Raw genomic sequence first — 17311 nt, forward strand, 5'->3', positions numbered from 1 at the left:
GCCCATTTGTCCTTGTTCTGCTGCTCCTTTGTTGGCTTCAGTGATTCCCCAGGGCTGTTGGGTGCTGCCGAGCCAGGACACAGAGGCTTAGGAGAGATACCCGTTAGTAAATCCAAGGGAAATTCATGCACTTTTTTTTTTTAAGATTTTATTTGTTTATTCATGAGAGACACACAGAGGCAGAAACAGGCAGAGGGAGAAACAGGGAGAGGGAGAAGCAGGCTCCCTGCGGGAAGCCCGATGGGGTACGCGATCCCAGGATAATGACCTGAGCCAAAGGCAGATGCTCAACCACTGAGCCACCCAGGAGTCCTGCAATTCATGCACCTTACCTCTCATTTCATAGGTAGCACTATAACAAACAGGGGGTTAAAAATAAATGATACCAGTTGCAGAGAAGTACAAAATTACCCTTTATTAGGGCATTGGATAAAAGTTGAGTGCTGACTTAGGGCTCCTTAGCCCAGTGAGTGACAAGATCAGTTGGTGAACCCTGAGTTATTAGCTTTTGGATAATCCCTCGCTTGAAGGCTTTCTTCAGATCTTTGTTTTGGGTTTGTGTTTTGTTTGAAGGAGAAATCTCTTGGCTGCCAGCTCTCTGAATTGTGTAGAATGTAAAAGTAGCCTTCTATCTTTGGCTTCTGGATTTCTGGTAGTTGAGTCACCCCCAAACTTTCTGAGCCAAGACCCCCCTTGGGGAAAGCCTCACTAGGGAGCCAGGACTAAGGAGCAACAGAAACTGTTGGAATTGTCTTGACTGCTATTTTGAGACGTGGCTTTAGAGAAGAGACACCCTCTTTACGCCCTGGCTGGCCTGCACCCTGCACTGTCGTCGTTCGGTGCCCGGGGCAGCTCTGCCAGTCACTCCCGAAATAGAATCAGTGGCCAAAGATAGAACAGTTCGCAGTCCTGGTGGGGAGGAGGCTTCAGGACGGGGAGGCTGGGGATCGGTGTCATTGGAGACACCAACTTCAGAAGAGACACTCCTGGAAGGAACGCTTCCAGACAATATTCTGATGCCTGAAAAAAGAAAAATTGTAATGATGGCGCTTTCTGGGACAGGAAGCTTCTAAGATAAGCTCTTAAAATGAGGAAGCATACCTTCCTGCATGAGAGTCATATTAATAACCAGCAATTATCTGGCACTTACCATGAGCCAAACATCAAAGTCCTTGGCCTGCATGTCCCCATAAAAATTGCCTTCTTGGGACATTATTATTATTATTATTTAAAAAGTTCTTCTGTTGCCTTCTGGTCATCAGCTTTGAAGTACTCAGCGGTGTTCCTGTTTCCTTGTTCTAGAAAGTCCTTTTCGCCCTGTGTGCCTTGAATGCCCTGACCACCACTGTCTGCTTGGTGGCAGCTGCCCTTCGTTACCTCCAGATATTTGCAGCCAGAAGATCCTGCATCGTAAGTCTATACGAGGTGGCACCTTGGCCGTGTTCCATTGGGCCTTTGTCTCGAAGGCTGTTGACTAACAGAGGTGCTGTTTGATTAGGATGAGTCCCAAATTTCTGCCGAGGAAGTGGAAGAACACGGACGGCTCCCTGACCCTGATGACTTTGTGCCACCGGCTCCCCCGCCTTCCTATTTCGCCACATTTTACTCCTGCACACCCCGGATGAACCGCAGGTAGCCTTCTCAAGAGCTCCCATCCCCAAGCTGTCTGTGAGGTGCCCTTGGTTCTGAAGATGGAAAGGTTTCCAGGACTCACAGCATGAGCCCACTTCTCCCCAAAGTCTAGACAGATTGTGTCATTTTTCTGGATTTTCTTTTTTTTTTTCTTTAACTTTTTAAAAAAATAAGATTTCATTAGTTTATTCCTGAGAGACACAGAGAGAGAGGCAGAGACTCAGGCAGAGGGAGAACCAGGCTGCCTGTGGGGAGCCTGATGTGGGACTCGATCCCAGGATCCTGGGATCACAACCTGACCAAAGGCAGACAGACGCTCAACCACTGAGCCACCCAGGTGCCCTTTTCAGGGTTCTCTACCCCACCTCCCCAACCCTGCTCTTTTTTCTGCTAAACTACATGAAACCAAAGAAAGTCCCACCCTGACCTGAGGATTCCCTTTTTCAATTAGCTTCCCAGGAAAACTGATACCCAGTGAGACAGCCACCTGTATGGTGACTTGATTGAGAGCTGCTGTTGCCCTGGAAACGCGCTCAGGCCTAATCGATGTTCATTATAACACCCTCAGCAGGTTCCCAAATCATGACATTCTTCCCAGCCATTAAAAAAGGATTAATTATTCATAACTTCTCCCTGGTCTAGAAAAAAGTAGACATCAGGCTTATTTCCTTTCTCAGATTCTAGCTCAAAATTTATCATTTGTTTCTTAAATCTCAGAAATTACTATCTGCAGAAAGAAATGCTGTGTGTGTTCATCTGATAGTTATAGACTTCTAGAATTGTACCTCTCTAAAGAAACTTTGCTTATTCATTCAACAAACATTTAGTCAGTCCTCTGCTGTGTACTAGTCACCGTGATGGGTTGTTGACATTCCAGGTGACTTAGACTGTCCTCCTTCCCCTCTCAGGATGCTCACAGTCTAGATTATTACAAATGAGTGTTGCAAGGATCAAAATAGTTCTCAGAAGAGAGATCCTGAGTGCACAGAGGAGGACCACCTAACCCATGATGGTGAATGGGCTGCGGAGAGCTTCGTGGGGGAAGTGATCTTAAGCTGAATGTTAAGGAGAAGCAAATTATATTTCACTTTCCAAAAGAAAATCTCTGGGTTCTATAAGAAAGGCTAGTGTCTTTAGCTTGATATTCAGAGAGCCAAGAATTTCTACTTTTAATCCCCAGAGTATACATGGAGAGTTGTCAGACACATGTGGTGCCAGGCTTGGGGTTTTTGGGAATCCACTTGCCAATGCTCAGGGTGGCCCCGTGTGACCTTGAAACAGGTCACCAGTGGGAGCTACCACCCAGACCCTGTTAGCGTTCTTTTCCATGGGTTATATTCCTGACTTGTGGCTCAGAGTCATAGCTACACCCCACCTCCACGCTCTCTCCACCTCACCCAGGGCGACCTAGAGATGGCCAAAATGCTGGAGGCGCTGGCTGCTGGGTGGGGGTGGCAATGGGGATGTGGAGGTATGGGAGTGGGGGGATAGGGTTGGGGGGGCGGTTGGACACAATTCAGCCTCCCTATTGTTCAGGGGGCAGTGTCCTGGAATTTCCAAGTTTCGGGGACTAGGATGACTTTCCTTGTCTATTAGAAAATAAGCCAAGAATTAACAGGAGCCAGAGAGACATATTCTTGGTGCACCAAAGGACGCACCTGCTCATACCTTAGCCCGGTCTCAGGCTGTGTGCAGAGGGACACATAAGAAGGCAGTAAAAAAAAAAAAAAAAAAAAAAGCCGGCTATTTCATAGCTGGGAAGAGAAATGTCCTCTTCAAGAAGAATTAATTGGCTCTCTGAGATTGTAGGTGAGCCCTTGGTTGACCTAAGAGGAGGCAACAGACAGATTTAATTTCCCGCAGTGGCAGAAAGGGTAAGTGACTCATGGGTGTGTAGGAGTCGTGCTGTTGGGCAGCGTGTCCTGCAGGCCGCCCTGCCCCCGCCTTCCCCTCTCTCTTCCCTTTCTCTTCTCGGCTTCTCCACAGTAATGCTGATCAGTGTGGGTATTTCCACTCTTTGGCCTGTGGGTGCATCCCTGGATTCGTCCCTCTGAGTCCTGAGACTGCCCCTCGCCAAAGCCAGACAAGCTTCTTTCTCACCAAGGGCTTTACCATTCAGAACTTTCCAGAAGGAACATGGGGGAGGATGTTAAAGTAATACATCCTTGTGAGAAAGAAGACACTGCTAGGTGTAAAGTATATACCTGGAGGCCTAGATCTTATCTCCAGTGGGCAAATAACCTCATTTTCTGAAATTCTCCCAGTATCAGATGGCTGGCCACTTTCTCTGTTAAAATGGTACATTTATTTACCTTTAGATACATATTGTATCAAAGGTATTTTTACATTTGACCGACTTTGCTAGGTTCTTACCTATCCACTAGCTCTTTGTGGATATAGACACTAGCTCTTTGACCCTGATTGGTGATTCTTTCTTGTAAGCAGGCAGGCAAGAATCATAAGGAATGCCTTCTTTAATATTTCCATGACTGGTTATGTGAAGAGTTTTCCCACAATGGGAGCTCCCCACTTCCTGCAAGGTACTATGACCTCTCAGAGAGGTTTATTTATTTAACTTCTATAAATACAGCTGCTTCGTGCATTGGTACCTCCTTGAGAAAGGACTTCTCAAATTACTGTCATAAACAGAAACCTGATTGCAGTGAAGGTTTCTGTCCAAAGATGGGTTTCTGCCTCGTGACTGGATTTGTGGGGACAGCCAGGACTGTACACTCCTCCTCCATGACCCCAGGGGAGCCTTCCCCTCAACCCCCATCCTCAGAAATCGGTTGGAGCCTCTGGCCTATTCTGTGACTGTGGACCTGGTTGTACCATGGGGACATAACATGTTACAGAAAACGGAAGATTATGGAAAACCGAACCTGGGCATTTATTTCTTGGTGGTAGACATAACAATCTTATTCCTTTTCCTAACAAAGTTCAAAACCCAAACTCAAGTGGAGCCAAGCTATGTGGGTGGGTGACTCTGTACCCTGTGCCCCCAGAGCCCGGTAACCCCAACACCTTCCCAGGACACAAGGGAAGACCACTCTTTGTTTGTTTTAGTTGCTGTATCCACCTCATGTGAGTTCTCAAAGCTGAGTGGTCAGCTTCAGCAGAACACATTTTGTGTGTACTTGTTTGGGTTTCCTGTCCATCCTCAGTACTCATGAGCATGAACTGCTGATGGTTTCCTGGAGAGTTTGGGGTGAACTTGAAAGAGCCCAGGCTCTGGAGTCTCTTTCTGGGATGATTCTGGGTGGGAGGGCTCCTACTATTTCTGAGGCCCAGCTTCCTTCCTCATTCACCTGTGGTGTCCCATGGCCGCTTAGCTGATTTTTTAAGAGAGAAAAATCTCTTTTTATCTGCGGGGAGCAGAATTTCTAGAGGCAAGGCCTGGGTCTCCCATAGTTTGCAGACCTCCTCAGGTGATTCTGCCCCCTAGCTAGGGTTGAGGGGCTGTAAAGGATCAGGAAGAAAACCTGCCAGGACATAGCACACCTGTTCCCTGCTCCCCACAGATCCCTGTGTACCCAAAAGATGTGAAATAAGAACTGGCTAATAGGGAGGGTACTTTCCTTTTCTTTTCTAGAAGCATCTTCTGTAACACGGAGGCTTTCTTGGTCATTATAGTGACCACCATAGGAAGCCATTCATTTTTGGTCCTTTTAGAGAAAATGTGCCCTCCTCTCCCCCACAGTGTTCCTTCTTAAAGGGATTCCATGGTCGTTTAAGATCTAAAGTGGAAGGTGGTTCCTCTGACCTCCTGGCCCCAAGCAAGCCTCTCTTCTCTGTGAACATACAGGTGGCCATTGAGGGGGGGAATATCAGAGACCACCAGAGCTAACAAATGAACTAGCAAAGCTGGGGGTATTCACTTCCCTGGGGAGAACACAGCAGTGGAGAAACACGGGGAGTTGGCTGAAGGGGAAAGCCAAGGGATTTGGGAGTGCTGGAGAGATGGCTCAGGGGGTTATGCTAATTCGGGATTGAAGACTAGCCCTCTGGAGAGGACAGAAGGAGTCCCTAGGGCTCACTGGTTTTACTTTTAGGAAAAAAAAGAACATCGCATCGTTTTCAACTTTGTTTCCTCTGCCGGTTGCATTTTTGTAAAAGGGCAGAGGAATAAAATGAAACCACTGTGAATCCACAGAGCGCCTTTCTGAAAAAAGCAGCCCTTGCATGCGGCTGGCCCAGAATCCTTCACCTGGTTCCTTCAGCTTATGCCCTTTTTCATATTTCAAGAATAGACATTAAACTTTTGCTCGTATTTCTTATTTTCATTCTCTGGTATTCCACGGCCTGAGTACAGGTTTCCTGGTCTTCCCTGTATTTTTTTTTAAAGACTTTATTTATTTATTCATGAGAGACACACAGAGAGAAACAGAGGCAGAGACACAGGCAGAGGGAGAGGCAGGCTCCATGCAGGGAGTCCGATGTGGGACTTGATTCCACGACCTTGGGATCACAACCTGAGCCAAAGGCAGACACTCAACCACTGAGCCACCCAGGTGCACTAGAAGAGTGGATTCAAAAGAAATGATGGCATTGCATTTTATACATTCTCGCTTGCCTAAGAAACTGCAGGCTTTGATTATTAATAATCCATCCGCTTGGATTATTCCTCTGCTCCTGGGTCAGGAGACTGTCATGAGGGGTGAAGGGTCTCCCCCACTGTCAGTGGGTAACCTTGCGGAGGCAGAGGCCATCACAAGGAAGCAAGAACCATCAGACCCACAGTCTGTAGGATGTGCTTCCTCATGCCAAGATGCTTTTCTAGGATGCTTGGCAGTGATGTCATTCCACTCCCACACATCTATGGAGCACGAATCAAAGGTGTGGAAGTGTTCTGTCCCCTGGACCCCCCGCCTCCTTACGAAGCTGTGGTGAGCCAGACAGACCAGGAACAGGTACGGGCCGTAGTTCTTCTTTGGCTTACTGACTGCTGTTAGAAAAAAAGCAGCACAGCCTACAGAGAGCGGTGGGAGTCTGGGTCCTGAGCATGCTTTTACGTTGAGTGGAGTCCAGGTTGGGGATGAGTTGAAGATCAAAAAATAACTCTCTTTTCTCCTGTGATGTAGGGATCTTCACTCCATATGCCAGAAGGATCAGAAGGTGCCATGAGCCCCTTGGAACCGATCTGCGTGCCAGTGATGCAAGGTAATAAATACATGATTGCTGCCCAAACTCAGGATTCACTTGAGGAAAACATCATGAAATAATGACTTATATGATATATTGTTGGAGGTCAGATAACTTGGAGCCAATGGTTCAGATTACATTCTTCTCTCCAGGTGTAAAAATACTGTCAGCCATTGGCAATTTGGAGATAATAACGTGAGCAGAAATAAAGATAGCCTCAGAATCTTTGCTGAGTAACCAGACTCTTCTCAGGGACCTGGGAAATGGATTACAGAGTTTAATTTGGCCTTCCTGTGTTTTCCCACCTAAGATCTTCTTTCTCCTGTTAAAATAAGATGGGCTATTTTAAAGGGAAAAAGGAGGGAACCCTGGGTGGCGCAGCAGTTTAGCGCTTTGGCCCAGGGCGTGATCCTGGAGACCCAGGATCGAATCCCGCGTCGGGCTCCCGGTGCATGGAGCCTGCTTCTCCCTCTGCCTATGTTTCTGCCTCTCTCTCTCTCTCTCTGTGACTATCATAAATAAATAAAAATTAAAAAAAAATAAAGGGAAAAAGGGGTTTTTTTATTGTAAGGTGATTTGCTGTGAGATTGTGCCATCATTGATAACCTCGGGTCCAGGCCATGCTGCCTTCACGGGTAGTGAATGCTGGTTTTCCGTCCTGCTTCAAAAAATGAGAGTCAGTTTACAGTTATCCCTGTCATTTAATGGAACATTATTACAGCATTCTGTCTTTGGAGAGGTTTTAAATGACCTGGAAAACTGTCCACTAGCACAAAATGGCAGTGGTGATAAATAATGGATCAACGCTCTAGCTATTTTTGATGGTGGTGATTTTTCAGCAGCACCATTTGGAACAAGTTTCTGTTCTGTTCACTTTACATCTTAGAATAATGCAGCAGTGTTCTCTTCCCTAAGTATGTTTGTGGTTCTTCCATTTCTTAAGAAAGTTTCCCAGATCCAGTCTTACCAATGATGTGATTTGATTGTCCTGAGCAGAAGTTGTCCATTTCTTGAATGTTTTACCCATCCAGTCAGCGGCCACTGGCTCTTTCCCTTGGCCGTCAGGACTTTCACACCTGGCTCACACTCTGGGTCTTGACACCTCCTCTGCCTGCGTTGGGTCTGCAGCCCTCAGGGAAGTCACCTGACCTGTTATCATCCACCCATGTCACCTTGCATTGTCAGAAACTGGAAAACAGACAAGGAGCTTTCCAGTGCTGCACTAGGATGCTTCCCTGGAGAAGATTCTAAGCACTTGCAGAAAAAAACCCTGACATTTTGACAAGGCTTCTGTATTTTGCTCTTGGACTTAAAATTTTTTGTTTGCTTGTTTGAGGCTCAGAGGGGTTGTTTGGAGAGGCAGCGTTTCCCATAGTGCTGGGAAATAAAAACTTAGGGGGCCAGCAGCCTGAGCAAATGTGGTTGACTGTATTCCCCTGTCCCTGCAGGTTTGGGCTCACGGGTGTTTCCTACCCAACATTTTGAAGGCAGCAGCTGGTGAAATAATTTATGTTTCTTTTCTTAAAAAAAAAAAAAAAAAAAAAAAAGCAGGTGAGGACATTCCTAACACACCTGGAGAAGAAAGCACATCCATCTCAATTCCTGATGCAAACCAGCTACATCCCATGAGAAGTCGGAGAGTCTTCCCACTCCTGAGGACAAGATCGAGGAGCGACCCTGTGCTGCACCATTCCGTGGAGAGAGGTGATGTCACTTCCCATGTTCTTTGCACAGCATCATGCGTGTTTGCCCAAAGGTGTCAGGTGAAAGCGGGTGGCTCTGGCTGCCCACTGCCCCGCGGTTTGAGAGAGGTCTCGAAAGAGGTTAAGAGGTCTTGGGAAAATAAAATATTCTACATGCACATTAAGAATATTCACCTGCCACAATTTTTAAGGCTGGTAGAGTTTTTTCTTTTGAAGTCATTGTCAGCAAAAGCATTTGGTTGCACATGATAGTGTTTTAGGTACACGAAAATAATGCAAACATCATTCTGATTTCTGGGTGTTCACAGTCTTATGGAAATAAACTTTCTCAAGGAAGAAGTTAAAGGGGTATATTTTTTATTTTTTTTACCCCTTATGATCTGAGTTATCTTTTTATTTTATTTTTACTGTGTATGGGTAGTTGAGTTATTTAAATCTGACCTGTTTTAAGAACTTTAGATAGAGTGAAACTCACACTCCAATTCTCTCCCTCTCTGTGTGGAGTTTGTTATAGACGTTATTTGAATAATTTTAAATTAAAAAACTTTTAAGAACTTAAAATAACATCGAGTCCTTTTTCTGAATACATGAATACCCAAATATCTCCAAATAGCTCTTCATTTGGAAAATTGTAAAAAAAAAAAAAAAAAAGTAAAGGAAACAAAGATAAAGGAAGAAAATGAAAATCTGTAACTCCACCAGCAGAGGCTCCTTTCTGTGACCATTCTAACAAGTGCCTATGCTTTCCTCAAGCTCTGTGCAAATGACCACTTTGTAAACGCTCTCACCCAGCTCTCTCTGGGGCCCCATGTCGCCCCCTCCCAGTCTTGGCTCTGTCCTTCTGACAGCCTGTGTTGTTTGCCACAGCTCTGGACTGACCGAGTAGGAGCCAGAGAGAACAACTCCTCCTGTCTTCTGAGCAGGGAAGAGTCCCACCACCTGGGACCGACCGCGTGCCTCTGCAAGCCCACAGGCCAGCAACCTGGCCCCTCAGCTCCCTAGGCCTGATTCACTGCAGGTCTCTAACCTACCTGGCAAGTTGAGGACTCACGCTGGCCACCTGCCAGCTTCAACAGGAACTTGGCTGTCTGCACAGCTTAGTGAGATCCTTCTAGAATCCCCTCCTAATTTGTGGTCCTGCAAGGGGGAGGAGACATGTGTTTACCTGTTGGAATCCTCCACTGTAGAACGGACCAGATTGCCTTCCAGTGACTAAGTGTAGTCCCTGACTATCCTCACACATGAGTGTCTGTAGGGAGCTTTCCTGGAAAACTCTGGCTCTCTCTGACAGGCACATGGCAGCCTGGAGGATGGCCACTAACCTCGGTTTATAGAGCCTGCCTTTCTCCTGAGGAAAAGGAGTGCCCCCCCCCCCCCTTACTCCACTTGTTCTCCCACCCTCTGCTTCCTTGAATACCAAATTCCTGATCGCCAGGCCTTCACAGAAATCTCCAGGCTCGAGTACACTGAAGGCTGCTGGCTGGCTTATGAACACAGAGACCAGGCCTGCATTCCCCTTCACCCACCTGATGGCGCAGTAATGTTCTGCTGGTCCTTAAACCCTTCCGATGTAGGTAGTTATGGAAATGAGAGCCTGTGGGGGATTTCCCAGGCCGCTGACTTCTGGAATGACGTGATTGATTCTTCCGCACTTCAATTTTTCTTTCTGTAGTAGCCCTAGAGCTACCTCACAGCCATGGTGTGAGCGTGGATAAGCCAGCACCAGGCCCTGAGGATGTGTAGGACAAAGGTACAGTCAAAAGGAGCAGAGCACTCCACTCATCCCACAGTCTTGTCTCTCCTCAATCTCTCTCTTTAAGTGGTTCCTTCATCCTTCCCCCTTGGAGCATTCTCTCATCGGGTCAACCATCTTTTTTTCTGCTTGCCCGTCCATCCCCACATATCAGCCATCACTCCATGGAACTCTTGCTCTGTCTCAGGCTCCACCCTGGATGCTTTTCCTTATCATCTGTCTCTCCCTTGGTGGTTGTGTTTTATGTGGCACCATAAAATGTTCTGGGGACACGTTCTATTGGAACTTCAGGGAAGAAGCTTCCCTGAAGTGTTGTTTTCTGTTTTTGTTTTCCCCCTTTCCTTCTGCAAGATGAAAAGCAAGATGTGCATGGTTGTTGGCATTTGCAACATGCTTTCCACGCCCAGTTCAGTGGCCCCTTGCTGGGCTTACAGGGGCGTGGCCAACAGGCACATGTTGTTTGTCCCCACCCACAGCTGTCCCCGTGCTCAGCTGCGAAGCTGCAACGCAGACCGAGGGGAGACCGGATCTGGCCACGGTGACCCTGAGGAGGGGGTTGAGGTGCAGAGCTTCGCGATGCCGGCCACGGTCTCTGATCGATTACAAGTCCTACATGGACACAAAGCTGCTGGTGGCGAGGTTCCTGGAGCAGTCCTCCTGCAGTATGACCCCAGACATCCATGAGCTCGTGGAAAACATTAAATCTGTTCTGAAGTCCGACGAGGAGCACATGGAGGAGGCCATCACAAGTGCCAGCTTCCTAGAACAGGTAGTTTTATCACAAGTCTTGGGCACAAGTCAGATCACTTGTTTCCATAGCAGCTGAAATGGCTTCTCTGATTTCCTGTCGGAAGTCACAGTAAGTTCATGGTCATGGTGTCAAGGAAATTGGGGTGAGGAGGTCTAGGGAGGGAGAAAGAGGAAGCTAGAGCATGTTCTTTTCAGACGTGATGAGTTTTCCATAAGTTTCTTGGCCCAGGGAGAGAAACTAATTTCCCTGGGATGTGGAAGCATCCTTGGGAAAAGAAAGCATGGGGTCTGGGCAGTGCGGGGCATGTTCAGTGCTCGACTTGCTGAGTTGGGTTTCCCTGGATAGGGCATGGTGTCCCAGCCCTTTGGCAATGATGGACCAACATGAATTTTAATATTGGCAGGATTCTGGGAACTCTTTGATATTCCCACAAGATGTTGACAAGATACCTAAGCTGATAGGACTTAAAGGAATAAATATCTTTTCTCTATAGATTATAGATTAAAAAAGCACAATTCCCTAATCTGAGACCACCCAGTGGAAAGATAAAATTGGGCATAATCCATTTGGGTGTCAGTCTTCTCATTTTTATTTATTTATTTTTAAAAGATTTTATTTATTTGAGACAGAGCACGCACACATGTGCACAGGCAATGGAGAGGAGCAGAGGGAGAAGGAGAAGCGGCCTCTCTGATGAGCAGGGACCCCATGCAGGACTTGATCCCAGGATCCTGAGATCATGACCTGAACCAAAGGCAGATGCTTTGGTCTGCCACCCAGGTGCCCCAGTTTTCTCATTTTTATTTTTATTTATTTATCTATTTATATTTTAAAGATTTTATTATTTATTTAAGAGAAAGAGCAAGAACCAGGGGTAGGATCAGAGGGAAAGGGAGAAGCAGACTTCACCCAGTGGGGAGCCCAACATGGAGTTCAATCCCAGGACCCTGAGATTGTGACCTGAGCTGAAGGCAGATGTCCAACCAACTGAGCCACCCAGGCGCCCCAGTTTTCTCATTTTTAAAATGAAGTGTTGGACTAGGTGGTCTAAACACCTATACCTCTGAATGAATGGGATTTCTTTCTGATGAGAACTAGGGGTAGGTCACAGCTTTATTATTATTATTTTATTTTATTTTATTTTATTTTATTTTATTTTATTTTTTTAGGTCACAGCTTTAATTACCCACTTCTTTTAAAAGCTGTTACCTGGAGCTCCAGGGTGGTTCAGTGGGTTAAGCATCCAACTGTTGACTTCGGCTCAGGTCATGGTCTCACAATCCTAGGATCAAGTCCTGCGTGTGGCTCCACACTCAGCAGGGAGTCTGCTTGAGATTCTCTGTCTCCCTCTCCCTCTGCCCCTTCCCTTGAGCTCTCTATAAATAAATAAATCTTAAAAAAAAAAAAGCTGTTACTTTTTAGGCATTTGCTTCAATGCCCCTTGAATGTGGGGTGGCTGCTGTAGACATCAGGGCACAGCAGCTCATGGACATTAGCTGCCTGTGCCTGTGTGCAGTAAGTGACCAACACATACATTGGGCAGTGGAGTCCTAGGTGAGTTAAGACAGATTGAATAAACCCCTTCTCACTTGCTACTGCTGGCCTCTTCTTACAGAAGCCAGAAGCCAGTTTCTCTCCCAGCCCCTCAGGGAAGCAGAAGAGTGATGTGACTACTGGCATGAGGAGCTACATGAACCGAGGACCCTCTTGTTGTCTGCTTTCTAATGGAGTGGTCAGCTGGTGGTCTAGGGTCAGGCTGCGGGCAGTATCTGTGCAGGGAAGACATTTATCTCCTCATAACCCTGGTCTGTGCCAGAAGTCATTCCCAGCCTCCTTCCCTCTGTCCAGCCCCAATAGCCCAATACACAGAGCAAGTACTTGGAGCCACTCCTGGAAGGCTGCCAAGCTCTAGTGAGTCAGTATTGGCCAAACCTTTGGTCTGGATCTTCTGCACAGTCTTCCCTGGAAAATAGCTTTGGGGAAAATGAATAAGCACTTACAGCTCATCAGATGCTCTCACTACAGATGTTTGCTGGGTCTTTGTGCCAAGTCTGGATGAAAGTTCATGTGTTGGGACTATTGCAGTGGACTCCGGGTCATGTGCTGGTGCCTCCCAGGAGCTGATCCCAGTGGGGAGGCATCCTAGTACCACTTCCCCAACCCACCTCCAGACACAAGGAGGTAGGGACAAGTAGAAGAAGAGCTTTTATTATTGACTCTACCCAGCTTTGCACATTTTCATTTTTTCTAGTATTACTTGAATAGGTTTTCAATTCGTTGAAATGTTTATTTGTTTCAAAATCACTTGCCTTAACTTATGTGTAGCAACAGTTGACATCTGTGCACGTTGGAGTTTTCTTAATGAAGAAAAAAGGACAGGGCTTTAAATACAAATTAATAACAGTGTGATAGCAAAATCTAATGTCCCATCTTTTGGAGGGATTAAACTTCTAATGACTTTAAAATCTCCGAATTGTGCAAACTAAACCAGAAGGCATCCCAGGAACTGCTCTGTGACCTTAGGTGGAAATGAAGGTGATAACAGTATCGTAGGTCCTATAGTCATGACTAGGCAACTCCTGGTAATTGTACATACTGGACAGATCTCCCCTGCTCAGTCCCAGATGGATGAAGAGTTTCCCTATGTTTGCCATTTTCCAAAGTAAGTGATATTGTATACATATTTAAAGTTACGTATGTGCTACGTTGTAAAACAGATCTTGCAGTGAAACCATTCTTAAGCATTTGTACAAATAAATTGGCCTAGCTTTTATTATTATTATTATTATTATTATTATTTAATTGAAGGGTTATCTGGTCAATCAGAAGCATCACTGGCTTTGGGGTTGACATTTTATAAACTCACTAGCAGGTCACAATGTCAGATCCGTGGGTATCAACTTTTCAAGAACTTCCGTATCACCTGGGTTCTCACTAGAACTAGAGATGCTGCATCCCAGTTGCTGTGGGGGAGTCGGGAATCCACACTACCCACTCCCCTCCTCTCCAGAAACGGGCGACCCTGTTGAGAACCACTGTCTCAGACCCCAGGGAAATTGGATAAAAATGATGAGAAGAATGTTAAATGTAAAGCAAGAACCTGCAACGGATGAATCAGGGATGTGAAGTGAGGCAGGTCAGCAGCTGAACATTTGGGGAATTTCGTAGGAATGTTAGGCAAGTGGGAGTCTGTTGAAAGTATCTCTGGAACTCCAAGTGCCTTCCACTTTGGGAAAACACCCTATGATCTTTTCCAAAAGCAACTAAGATAAGCAGCGCATGGCTGATCAAGGAGGCAGGTTGGAGGGCCACATCTGGTGGAGCCTGACATCTCTCTCCCCCACTTATTCTCCCCAAGATCATGGCCCCATTGCAGCCCAGCACTTCCCGGGCCCACGTGCCACCATCGCGGAGACAACCTGGCCTCTTGCACCTGCGGAGCTGCGGAGACCTCAGCACCTTCGTCCCTGCGGGGAGGCCCCGAGCTGAGAGGAGGCCCCGGCGAGCAGCGGAGGCTGAGCGGCCCCACAGCCTCATCGGTGTCATCCGGGAGACCGTCCTGTGAACCTGGGGGGCCAGGCACCCCTTTCCCCGTCGGCCTGAGTGGGGAGCAGGAAGGAAGATGCACCCCGATGGCAGCAGGATGATTGCTCCTGACCTTGGAGCACCCTGGCTGGGAGTGCGCACGCCCTCTCAGAAGGGGGGCACTCCAGAGGACATTTGTTCCTGTGTTCTGCTGACTGAGGACATACAGGGGTGGATAAGTGGGTTCTTGCAGGCCCATCTGGCTATTGGATGCGCTGGAGGCGGTGGAGGCAGCATCCTTCCAGCCTCGGCCAAGTGCCCAGGTCCCGTGGACAGAAACTGGGTTAAAGATTCTTTGCCTGCCTCCCTCCCCGTGGCTGTTGGGCTGACCTGAGTTCCTCCCTCAGTGAAGGACAGAGCTGCTGGGCCACTACTCAGAGCCTCCGCAGCCTTTGGTGGCTCAGCCAGGGAGCAGTGGGCACAGACGCAGGATGACTAACCCCCATGTGCTGCACTTGTCAAGCTTCGTTTTAGGGCACCCCCAAGTCACAGTCTCTTTAGGAAAAATGGGAAACTCGGTCAGTGATAAATAGTAATGAAAGATGTTGAGGGAGAGGTTCTTGTGGATTCCATTTATTCCTGCTTGCAAAACTAGAGATGGCTAAGTCCCCACGAGAATAAAAATGTGTACTTTGGACCTCTGGGCTCGCTGTACCATATTTGTGTGTTCGCAAGTGGCCAGGCCTTTCCTTATGAAGGGTTGAGAACTTGGGGCAGTGGTGGACAGCTGCTCAGTGCCAGGCAGGCCACCAGGCCAGTTTCACCTGCAAAAAAGCACCCCTCCCGCACCCCCATTACAATGCAACCTTCTCTTTGTTCAGTCAGGTCTTAGCTGAGAAGCTATGTGGGGCTGCCTTCTCCTGGGGACTACAGACTGGGAGATAGAGAAGGCTTCTTTGAGGAGATGAGGTTTGAGCTGGGCTTGCCTTTGAGGGGCAGGGAAGGGTGTTCCAGGCGGATGGAAGAGCCAATGCAAGGGCCCTCAGCACCAGAGGCCAGTGGGACTAGATTGAGGGGAGTGGAGGGGAGAGCCTCAGGCCGGATTTTCTGCTAACAGTGAGATAACACGGAAGAGTTTTCAATAGGAGTCACAGATCTAATTTGCATTTCAAGAGATCATGGGCCCCTGGAGAATAGGTTGGGATGTGAGGCTGTGACATGAGGGAGTGCCTGCCTCTGCTGGGCACCCCCTGTGTTCTAGGTACTGTGTTAGTGGCTTCCCACACTCTCGGGTCACCGCCCAGCAGCCTAAGAGGTGAGCGCTCTTACTGTGCCCATTTTACAGACGAGGAAGAGGAGGCTGAGTCCCTGGCCCAAGGTGGCTCCAAGGTTCAGTGCTGTAGAGATGCCAGGCGCACCCAAGCAGCCCATCTCCAGAAGCCACTCTGCAGGTCTCTGCCTCCCAGGTAAGCAGCACTTGGGCGTTTCCGGTTTCTCTGATGAGGTGCTGGGTAAGGCTTCTCCCATGGCTAACGGGAGCCCAGACTGCCCTGGGCGCTGCAAGCCAACAGGCCAGGCCACGGTGGGAAGTGTGGAGGGGCCTGGGGACGGAGTAACCGAGGAGGGAAAGACAGTTTGGAGGCATTGCGGGGGGGGGGGGGGGGGGGGGGGGGGGAGGGGGGGGGCTGGAGGTAAGACATGGCTGTGGAGGTAGAGCTGGAAGCCAGGGAGAGCTGGGGGGCTGATTGGCTTTTGGGGGGCTGTTGCCAGTGGAGGGGGTTGGTGGGGGCTTCCCCATGGCACTTGCTCTGTTCTTATCCACCCACCCTCAGGCATGGACTTCTCTGTGCAATTGAGCCATCTCTTGATTGCTTCAGAAGCCCTAGCTGTGAGCATCGTAGCTGCTCCCCGGGCCGGGCCGCTTTGAGGGGGCGGTGGGCGCCCCACAGTGCTACTAGCCCCTGCCTAACACAGGCTCTCAGATAGCAAATAGCCCCACCTAGGTGCCCTCCTCCTGCCCCTCCCCCCCAGCCTGTGGTCTCCAGGTGTGCCTCCTATAACCTGGGCTTTCTCAGCTAAGTTTATGATTTTTCCCATTCTGGGAGGGCAGTGGGTTAGCCGCATCCCTCCACTCCCCCTTCTGGAGCCTGGACCACTACCTCCAACCGCCACTACGAACCTCAGTCCCAGAGATGGGCTGGGCCATTCAGAGGAAAGGGACTTTGCCAGCACCAACCAGAAGAGGAAAGGGGGACATAGACTGAGGGCATCACTTGCCACACAGCAGGAGAACGTGGGGACCTCAAAGATTCAGATGCAATGAAACGCCGGGACACCTGCACCCCGATGTTTATAGCAGCAATGTCCACAATAGCCAAACTGTGGAAGGAGCCTCTGTGTCCATCGAATGATGAATGGATAAAGAAGATGTGGTTTATGTATACAATGGAATATTACTCAGCCATTAGAAACGACAAATACCCACCATTTGCTTCAACGTGGATGGAACTGGAGGGTATTATGCTGAGTGAAGTAAGTCAATCGGAGAAGGACAAACAGTGTATGTTCTCATTCATTTGGGGAATATAAATAATAGTGAAAGGGAATATAAGGGAAGGGAGAAGAAATGTGTGGGAAATATCAGAAAGGGAGACAGAACATAAAGACTCCTAACTCTGGGAAACGAACTAGGGGTGGTGGAAGGGGAGGAGGGCGGGGTGGGGGGAATGGGTGACGGGCACTGAGGGGGCCACTTGACGGGATGAGCACTGGGTGTTATTCTGTATGTTGGCAAGTTGAACACCA

At 48.1% G+C, this 17311-nt stretch overlaps 1 protein-coding gene across 2 annotated transcripts in view; it reads left to right on the plus strand.

The window, feature by feature from the left end:
- The window catches only part of ENTREP1 (endosomal transmembrane epsin interactor 1), a 62949-nt gene extending 47746 nt beyond the window's left edge, over window positions 1–15203 (plus strand). The window contains exons 5-11 of one of the 2 annotated variants that reach the window (XM_072762327.1): window positions 1303–1410; window positions 1499–1632; window positions 6413–6542; window positions 6714–6792; window positions 8323–8478; window positions 10707–10999; window positions 14340–15203. In XM_072762327.1, coding sequence (XP_072618428.1) covers window positions 1303–1410; window positions 1499–1632; window positions 6413–6542; window positions 6714–6792; window positions 8323–8478; window positions 10707–10999; window positions 14340–14546 — 1107 coding nt within the window. In that variant the 3' untranslated portion in view covers window positions 14547–15203. The remainder of the gene's footprint in view (window positions 1–1302; window positions 1411–1498; window positions 1633–6412; window positions 6543–6713; window positions 6793–8322; window positions 8479–10706; window positions 11000–14339) is intronic. The other variant, XM_072762318.1, reaches the window with a different exon arrangement.
- Window positions 15204–17311: the final 2108 nt, after the last annotated feature.

The sequence above is a fragment of the Vulpes vulpes genome, chromosome 1 (assembly GCF_048418805.1).
Source record: "Vulpes vulpes isolate BD-2025 chromosome 1, VulVul3, whole genome shotgun sequence".
NCBI lineage: Eukaryota > Metazoa > Chordata > Mammalia > Carnivora > Canidae > Vulpes > Vulpes vulpes.